The sequence below is a fragment of the Epinephelus moara genome, chromosome 22 (assembly GCF_006386435.1).
Source record: "Epinephelus moara isolate mb chromosome 22, YSFRI_EMoa_1.0, whole genome shotgun sequence".
Taxonomy (NCBI): domain Eukaryota; kingdom Metazoa; phylum Chordata; class Actinopteri; order Perciformes; family Serranidae; genus Epinephelus; species Epinephelus moara.
Window position 1 is genome coordinate 15,598,345 of NC_065527.1, and position 10,240 is coordinate 15,608,584.

At 42.9% G+C, this 10,240-nt stretch overlaps 1 protein-coding gene across 2 annotated transcripts in view; it reads right to left on the reverse strand.

Annotated features, from left to right (window-relative positions):
- Positions 1-9,949, reverse strand: part of gabbr2 (gamma-aminobutyric acid (GABA) B receptor, 2) — a 227,339-nt gene extending 217,390 nt beyond the window's left edge. Inside the window, exon 1 of one of the 2 annotated variants that reach the window (XM_050035369.1) lies at positions 9,822-9,949. In XM_050035369.1, the coding sequence (XP_049891326.1) occupies positions 9,822-9,947 (126 nt within the window). In that variant the 5' untranslated portion in view covers positions 9,948-9,949. Of the gene's footprint in view, positions 1-1,686; positions 2,736-9,821 lie in introns of those variants that run through there. The other variant, XM_050035367.1, reaches the window with a different exon arrangement.
- Positions 9,950-10,240: the final 291 nt, after the last annotated feature.

Here is a 10,240-nt window from a genome sequence, read left to right on the forward strand (position 1 = left end):
GAAAAGGGAGAGTGTTGACTGTATATGCTGGCATGTATCTGGGGGAGTTTTAGTGCAGGCGTAGAATATTTTTAATTTGACATTTCCGAAACCATGATCACAGCTCGGATTTTCAGCTGGCCCGTATACAAAACAAATGTCAAATACCACGGGACTGGCAGTGGCACAGCGTAATAGAGTTTAGCCTTTGACCACAAAGTCATCAAATAACACTGTTGTCATGAGTTCCCATTGATTGTCAGTATTAGAACGCCGGCATCACTATCAGACGTTCCCAGCGAGTGGATGTCAGGCTGGCCCACTGACCTCGTGCTTCCAGCTCATCTTTCTCTCCCGGGGAATAGAAGGAGAAAAATCATAACTCTCATAAGAGCATATTAATCCCATGGTCTGAGCGCATGCTGCCTGTGAGGGCTTACCTCTGTCAACAGAGATTTGTGTGCTCTTTCACACGGACACACCTGTGCACATATACTATACTGAGTAAGTGCTAGACAGGACAACCAAAGGAAGTGCTGCTGCGAAGGGGGAGGAAGTTACCATCTGATGTTTTGATAAGACAAACTTTGATCAACCTCAGATTATACCATTCATCATCAACAGTTTTAGTTTATAATTTATGGTTTTAATGTCATCCAACAGATTTGTGGTGTTGTTGACTTGCTAAACAGATGTGTCCAGCTATCAACATCCTCACATATTGGTATGGCAACTGTAAGATGCAGCAGCTTCAAACTCCTCTGTAGCTTTGTGTCCTCAAAAGCATGTAAATCCCTACATCAGGCCACTAATAGGACTGTTGACTTATTCAAACAACTCAAGTGTAAACAAACTATGGAGAACACACCTACAAATGCCAAAGCTTTGCAGAGATTTAGCGGTGACTAAACTTCAAGAGGACTTCAGTTAGAGTGCTATTGTCCTTATTGTTGTCAAATAAACAGATGTTAATTTGGAGCTGGAGCGCTGTGGGGTGCAGCTCCTTGCAAGGGTGCAAGGAGTCAGAAGAAATCGTACATCCAATTACCGCCATCTTCAGGCACGATGAGTACCAGCCCTTTAATCGTTAGGAGATACACTGATTCGTGACTAAAAATATTTATAGCGCAGAGACATCTGAAGTCACACACACGTCTTATAAAGTGACGATAATGGGGGAAAAAGGAATGCAGCGTTTTAATTGAAATCCAATTGGGCGACGGGGATGAATGACATTTGTATCATCATCAGACAGCCTTGTCATTCTGTTTCATCCTGAGATTGCGGTAACCATTAAAACGTCCAATATAGGAAGAGCACCGGGTGATGCGGTGCGTTATGATGCCGGGTTACATATAAAATGCAACATTAACGACAGGCGACAGCAGCGAGATAGATGAGGATCGATGAAGATAGAAAATAGTGATTAACACCGTGTTGTCATTTAGGGGGGAAAGTGATAGCAGCTGACTTTTGCGCAATGAAAACATGCTCACCGACAACGACGCTGCACATACACCAAACATAACAGAACCCAGCGTTTCCCCTTGGACGCACAATGTGAGGAGCGCTGCGGGGCAATGCGCGCGCCACACACACGTGCACATACACGCACGCACGCACACACACAAGCCATATACAACTGTTTTAAACACGGCTGAGCCCACCAGCAGCAGCTTAGTGAAAGGATTTAGTCTGTATGTTTACCTCGGTGTCATAGATTTTGGTGATGAGTGAGAACGAGTACTTCCTGGACTCCCGTATGTGCTGGATGGCCAGTTGGACCGCCGGCTCGATGCCCTGGCTGATGCTGCTCATCAGGGCCGATTCATTCATGGGCATAAGAACCATGATGGGCAAGTTTTCCCCGTCCCTGGCGAACCAGCTGTTGTCTTGTCCGTGTTTGGTGCGGTCGTTACACACCTTGGCCAGGGCAGGGTGAAATAGCAAAACAGAGAGGAGCAGGCATCCCGTCGGGAGGAACATCTCCCAGCCGCTGCAGTCCCTCCGGGCTGGAGCCATGCTACCGTGCAGGGTGACCAAATGAGATCCCACCGTACTCTCACTGCTTGGGCATCGCAAATTCGGGCTCGTCCGGGATGCTCAGACGCCCGCCCGTCAAGGAAATCGTATTTCAAAACACAGCAGACACGAAAGCCGCAGCAGCCCCTGCAGTGGGCAAACTCGTCGTATGGATTATGACTGCAAACTGAGAAAAATATTTCTAGTCTATAACAGTGCCTCTGTAAGAATATTCCAAGGGCGCAGAGATTCGCGTTGCAGAGGGAGAGCTATTGCCTCTCGGTGCCCGTCATCCAAACGATCTCCTGTCAAAACAGCCCTCTAATTCAACCTCCCTTTTCACCTTTAATTTCAACCACTTAATCTGTGAAGCACAAGAATGTCCCGACGGATGCCCCCAAAAACAAGGAGACCCCCGCAAGTGTAGACAGTAATCTATCACTCTCGCTGACAGTTGTTGCGGATACCAAATCACCACCGAAGTAAATTCCAAGCCAAGAGCTGGCAACTGTGGGCATCCCTGCCAAACGCAGTGCTGTATCTGACAAATTACGGGACAACGAAGCGATACGGAAAACAGACTAAAAACAAATGGAGCTGATGCTGAAAGCTTGACCGCAGAGGTCCGAGGGGGAGATGTCGAGAGAGTCTGCCTTGACAGCCTGTGGGACTGGGATGCTCATCTCCGATGGTGCGTCAGAAAAGCGCTGAAGCCGTCGCTGCTGCTGCTGCTGCTGCTGCTCACCGTGCGCGCAAGAGGGAGCACTGAATGTGGAGGAGGAGAGGAAACGAGGGAGGGAGGGAAGGAGGAGGAGGAGAGGGAGGAGGGGGATACAACAGCCTGGTGGAAAGGCTGCATAGGCTTTATGCAGGGCAGACTCATCAGCTGCTTGACAGCCAAGGGTGATTTATGTTATAGGAGGCAGACGACGTTTCAGACATGCATGGAGCAGGCTAGTTAAAGTAAACAGGGCTGTGTATACCTCTGTTAGGCTGCCTATCATACAACGGCCACATTAAAAACGCCTCTGAGAGCTTTATTTTTAGTGACTAATTATAAATGCATATCCAAAGCGATGGTGAGATAGTTCCCACAGGCAGCTGGGCTTTGATTCCCAGGCTGTACCTGCCGAACTGTCTCCGCGCGTAATAAGACATATAGGCTGTGTGCGTCTCAACACCAGGATTAAAAGAGGCGAGAGAAGATTATAGGATCATTAAAGAATATATAAATAATCAGAATCTATATTAGGAATGAATGCGCCGGAAGGAATTGGGACTTTGGCATGTGCTTTGATTTAGTGGTGTAGAAACACTGCCACCTGGAAAAGCAGTTGGACTCAAACATCCCCAGGGGTCCTTGTTTGAGGGGGGCCAAAGGGGGGAAATTATTTTCAAGGTAAAACTGAACTTAATGCAGACATTGAAATTGGGAGAGGCTGTTTACAAATGATCGGTTTAACTCTCTCCACTGTAAAATCATAAAATCTTTGGGAGACACTGGATCCTGAGGCATGAATGCAGCACCATGGAGAGCGAACTGTCCCTGCTGGGCAGCCCGTGCGCTGTCCATGGTGCTGAGCTGCACTCCGGCGCAGCTCAACTCGTCCTCTGCTCTTGTTGACATATGTACATTACCCCCATTACCTGTGCTCCCCTCTGGGCAGGTTATACACATTTTAATTCTTGTCTCTGTGTACAAGGATTACCTTCGCCTGCGGCCCCCGAGGTCCAAAAAACAGGCAATTATTGCAGTAGTTTGCAACACAATTCGTGGTATTGTTAAAAAGGCGTGGGAAGCGAGCAGAATATGATGCCGGGGGGTAACTGTTCTCCACATGTGGGAAAAAAAATATGAAAGCCTTTCAAGTCATCAGCTGCGGCTGTGCTTCAAAGCAGAAGCACATGCGGTTTGACCTGCGCAATTATATCACATGCGCAATTACAATCTGCGTCAAGGGGGTTCGTTTGAAAGCGGCCTGAATGGAAGCACAAATGGGAACGTAATGTGTTTTTCAAATTCAGCGCGAGGGCGAACATGGCGCTGTGCATAAAGATCGCATTTGTTACAATCACCTTGTGGATACAGGTGTGAACTATGGCCCACTTCACATCGCCCACGCCACGAACAGGAAGCAACAGTTTTGCTTAAGTGAGGAGATATTAAAGATGAAGTCCAAAGTGCAACACGGGTGACAGGATGCTTTAAATACAATACTGACAACTATACGAATTCGTAATCATCCTACAAAATAATCAATATAATATAATATAATTCACTGCAGGGCTTGCTCCTATATAAATGGGCATTGCAAAACAACCTCTATATAGTAAATACTCCTAATCACAATATGATTCCCATCCCTCAAACACAACCAATTTCCTCTATCTTTACTATAGCATTAAGGCACAAAGTGGTCATGGGTTGATCCTCCTGGCCTCTTAAAACACAGGTCATTTATCACATGGCCAAGCAGCTCCATGTACACAACACACAATGGTCCTGCAGCCCTGGAGGATTGCTGGAATATCTAGGTCTTTCTCTCTGTCTCTTTCTCTGACAAGCACATCTTTTATACTGAAGATTTTTTTTTCCAAATCAGACATCTTAACTCCTTAAGGAACCCCAATACGGGAAGGGTCTTGTTATCTTTTGATACTGTCTCAACCCACGTTTTGACCTGTTAGAAATACCTGCTTCCTAATTCAAGGGGCACGAATAACTGGCTCAAGAAAGCAGGCGAGGGAAGTTTGCCGCAATCAAAGTGCAGGTGCAGCGAGCGTGGGAGTATAGTTAGCACATGCTACGATAAAAAAAAAAAAAATGAAGCTGTAGCTTATGCACTTTGGATCCATCCACACAATAAATCCATCACACAGCTCTATTTCCTCTCTGTACTCATCCTTCTTTGCTATTCACAATGGTCCAGATGAAGAAGTAGGTCAAGTTGTCGTCCCATCTGTTTGCTTTGCACAAGACAACATCCCTCCCTTCTCAATACATTCCTCCAACAACCAGACAGCAGTGAGTTAGCAATAAGTCGTGGAGTATGAACAGTGCCAAGTCAGACACGGCATCAAACAGCAAATGAAACTTACCTAAATGCAAGGTGAGGAAACTATAAATCAAATGGCAATGAAGAGCTTTGAAAATGAATTCCTTAATCAAAGCGCACACTTTGGTTTGTATTAAAGCAACACCGACAGACATTTCTAGTTACAATCTTTTTTTTGTAATATAGAAATGCTACGTGTCCAGCTAATGATCGTTGCAGATGCCCAAATGAAAATGTCTATTTCATTTCAGATTATGAATCATTCATTAAGCTTTCAATCATGGCTCTGCAATCTGCCCGTCCTCACTAAACGAGATGTCAAGCCAATATCTCACCACTAATTGGAACATACTTGTGTGCTATGAAGGGCACACAGTAAAATAATTATGCAGATGTTGCTACTTGAGCAATCAGCGATGAAATGTCTTATTATGACGGTGGATTCAGTGACCACGATCAGTGACGTAGCAACTTAGACAAAAGCTTTCAGGTAAAGTGTTAAACTGCATCAAATGACTTTGCCTCACGTACAAATGATCTTCATCAGTGAGACCATTCGGAAACAAACTGAAGTATGATCAAGATTTAAAACCGTGCTGCCAAACACCTGACACTCAATGCTGAAAGGACTCACAAATGCATCATCCAATCAACGCACACATACACACACACAGAGCTGGCTGACATGTCCCTGTTTAATAGAGATTAATGGGGTGGCCTAAGGACATCCCTCACCAAAACCCTGACAATACGCCACAAGATGCTCTATGAATTTTAAATGCCAGGTATTCAGAACAGGATGAATGAAAAATGATATTTCCGATGCTCTCATATTTCATAGCTCAGATGCTCGCGCTCACCGATGGAATATCCATGTTCATCTTTTGTGACTTGTTTATAAAATGAGCAGGGAACTGAACAGTGTGATGGATAATTAATCAACTTTATGTCACTTTCTCATTCTGTAACAGTTTTTCTTATACCTACAACTGATCACAGCACTCTGCTGGTTTGATTAATATTTCTGCAGTGTGTGTGTGGAGGAGAGATGAAAAGGTTATCCCATTTATCCATCCATCCCATCCCTAATTCGCTATTTAGCCGCAATGGGACGTTATGCTGAGTTCTGTTTATATCTATAAGTCATCGAGGCTTAGTATGATTTGGAATCACATTCCACATCCTTGAACATAAACTCCGCAGCATGAAAAGGCTTTGCTGTCATCTCTTTAGCACACAGATGCACACGCCAGAAGTAAAAGCTAGAATAGGTTTTCATTTATCCCAGATCAACACCTTAGTTCAGAGTTACCGCACGCATGACTGATGTAAAAACTCCAACCCAAGGACATCGGACTCTATCTGGAAATGGCGCCGACGAGTTACTCTACTATACAGCAGGGAACATTTTATTATGAATCTCTGAGATGCTTCTTCCCCTTGTTCTCGACACGCTTGCCCTGCCAGTTATAGTGGCAGCTATTTGAATAATTGGTTTCAGAATCTGGAGTCACAGTCCTGCGAATTCCATGCATACCAACAAGTTGAGGAGCATTTCTTCAACTGGGCGTGTTCCGTGCATGGCGGTGGAGAATGCATGTTTTATAAGCTTGGAAAAACATGAAAACATTGCGGACTGTAAACTAGGAAATTTCCCCTTCAGATAAGGTGGAGGGATGACTTGGATTGGCATCTGTTGGGGTGCATGACACTGAAACTTCTTAATTAAAATCTTTTGAGCTACAGAAGTTTGTGAGACTCATTTAGTGAGATATGCTGTGTGATACAGGCGATAGATAAAACTGGTGAGAAGTTCACTTACGGTGGCCCTGAGGACCAAAACACTACAACATTACAAAAAACAAAACAACCTTCACAAAACCTGTGAGAGGCAGCAATGTGCCACAAGGCATCCAGTCCACCAGAAACCAAATGGAAGAAGTACTCACACTTGGTATAGACTGACAGTAGACAGACAGTGCATCCAATCAGTGACAAGGAATCATTGTCCAATGTACCTACTTTTTGCGGTTTGAGCGTGAAATGTTGAAGTGTTTTCTGAAATGTTTTGTATTCTGTAATGTTGTGTTTCCTGAAATTTCATTTTGTTTTGACCTTCAGGGCCACCGTACTTACTAGTCAAACTTTTAAAGTCTTAACTGTTCTGCAACATCAGTGGAATATCATGCCTTAATATTCATCTTGCTTTACTGGATGTTTTATCTGACTGCAACTGGAGGTCACAATGCCATGGAATTAGTTTTTTTTTTACAACTATATAATATACAGTAGATTGTTAAACTCAAGGCATCCACACGCTTTAACAACTAAAAAATATTCACAAAAAGGAACTCACCTTGAAAAGCACTGGAAGACAAATGGGTAAGTTCCCCTCATCTCCATCAATACACCAATCCCTGGCTATCTACAAATACAAGACCAACTAGATTTAAACCACACAACGCTTAATTAAAGTAATTACATCCCAAAACACAAATGGACAAAACCAGCAGGACACAGCCCTCTCACAGGCTCAGGAGGATGTTGGGATGAAAAGGAACCAGGCCAACAGAAAGAGAGTGTGAGAAGTGATGGCACAATTTTTGGAATATTACAACAAATTTGTACTTTTATGTAATAGTACAAAAATCCCACCTCATCTATTGCTTTCTGTCTAGTTTCACTTTTGAGGGTGTTATAGGTTTGTCTTTTTTATTTATAAGGCTGTAGCAGTTTGGTTTGAACACACACACCCACACACACAGTTATACTGACTGATAAGACTTATACTGGGCAGACATGAGGTTACCAAAATCCACAAACCAATAAGTAAGACAAAAAGATGTAAGTTGGCACGACCTTTGAGAGCCTAAAGAAGAGAGTGAGGAAGTTGAAAAGTAAACCTGGTCTGTACATGCTCACACAGTCCTGAGGAGAGGTCTAATCAGGGAAATTAAAGGTCCAGTCAGTGTGTAAGATCTCGGGGGATTTAGTGGCATCTAGTGGTGGGGATTGCAAATTGCAACCAGCTGAAACGTCTCCTGGTTTCCCTCGGAGAAACGTCTCCCTCAGTGTTCATTGTTCAAGAGGTTTTTACCAGGAGCCAAATTATCCCCAGAGGTCTATTCCTCTCAAAAACTAATGGACCCGGTAATTTAAACCTGTGCAAACACTGAATAAAGCAGTTTCACATTAAAAATCAATGGTTCTTCGACACTGTTTGGCACATTACAGACAGGCCGCTTGTCCAGCACCTACTGATATGTGCTCACCTTATTTCTGACCCAGACTTGCAGAAGATTTTTACAGGCGTCAAACTATCCACAGAGGTCTCTTCCTATCTGAAACAAATAGATCTGGTGATTTAAACCAGTACAACACTGAATAACATGGTTTCGCATTACAAATCAGTGTTTTTCCGACGTTGTAAGGCATGTTGGAGATGGGCCGCTAGCCCAGAACCTGCTAATACACACACCTTTTTTCTCTGATAAGTTAGATTATCTAGTATATAGCCATAATTGACTTTATATTATTAAAATCTATATAGTAGTGGTGTAGTATTGTAGTTTGAACAGCTTGCTAGTGTTATTAGCTAATCTCTCAAGACAGATTCTGCAATTTACATTGTAGAATCTGTCGGCAGCCCTGTGTGAAAGACGACTAGAGAGGGGGGAGGGCCTCAGCTGCAGCCACTGATGCTTTCTAGACATTGTGATTTCCCATAACTGAATAAATACCACACATAGCAACACAAAACTGCTTTGCTAGCTCAATCATGTTGTAAATAAGATATCTGCTGGAAAAAAATATTTTATTCACGGACCGTTTATTGAGTTATTACCTTATTTTTATATAGTCTATGGTTATTACAGACACCGCTAACAGCTAATGTTAACAGCTAACGGTTAGCTCAGCTAATCTACGATAACCATGTTATTAATTACAAAACGTGCACACAGAAATAGTAACGTTTGTTCAATCATTGTGTTTATAGACTTAACAAACATCAGATTATCTACACGGTGATATAGTGACGTGAAAAATGTGATATATAGCTAAACTCTGCTGGTTTTCTACCCGAAGTATTTGTAAACAACATGGCGATTCCCTGGGGGCACCGCTGGAAGTGAAGGGTGTGAGCGATCGCCGAGGCCCCTGCACTTCCGTTAGTCGAAAAACTCCGGGCTGTGCCTCCAGAGGTAAAGGAAGAAAAAAAAACAAGGTTTTTTTTGTTGATGTTTGGGGGTTTTTAACGATGGATTTCCAGATTGGTTATTAGCTAGCTAGATAGCTCGTTTTGAGCTTGGGGGGCTTCTTGGGGACTCCTTGCCCTGCTCTTTTACAAGATTTTCATTCATGTGCTATAACACTAAAATTTGACAACATTACTCTGCCAATTTATTTCTACCAAAAGTGTGTTGGTTTATGCATCATCATCCTGCATGCTGAAATCATATCTCTATATTTCTTAATGTTACAGTACATTGATTTTGCTCTTGAGGGGGGCATCTTCCCTCACCTTACCCTTCTATCAAGCAATAAACAAAGTCTAGCATTGACTATAAAGCAATTAAATTAGTCTAATGTTTACTAACAAACACATATTAATTCGTCAAACCACATATAAACAGCTGCCTTATCTCTCTCAGTTAGCTCCCGTTTGTGCCTCCCATCTTTTTCACTTATGGAGCTGACAATCTGTCAAAGACACATCTGAACTAAACTTTAAATAAAAACTACAGGTCGTTTGACAACACTTACCTCGCTTACGAAATTATTTCCAGACTCTATTATCCAAGTGGAACCAAAGTTAGTCCGTGGACTGCACAATAAAGAAGTTTGTTTGTTTGTTTGTCTTTTGCCACGACAAAGTGGTAGCTTTCCCATTCGTAGACGACTATGTACACCGGAAGTGACCGTTATCTTCCGCTAGGCAGCGTCGCTACGTAACGAGAGCTAGCTTAAGAGCTAATTGTTAGCATTTATTTGTTAGCATGCAGGTTTACAACATCTCAAGCCAACCTAAAGAGGTGGCTGCACTTATATTTACTGATCTGTTCAAAGTTCTGGAGGACGAAAAGTGACGCAAGTAGCGATAAATAATTTAATATATAAATAAATACAGAAATTAATACAAAAATAAATAAATACGGAAATGAAAACATAAAAGAATAAATAAA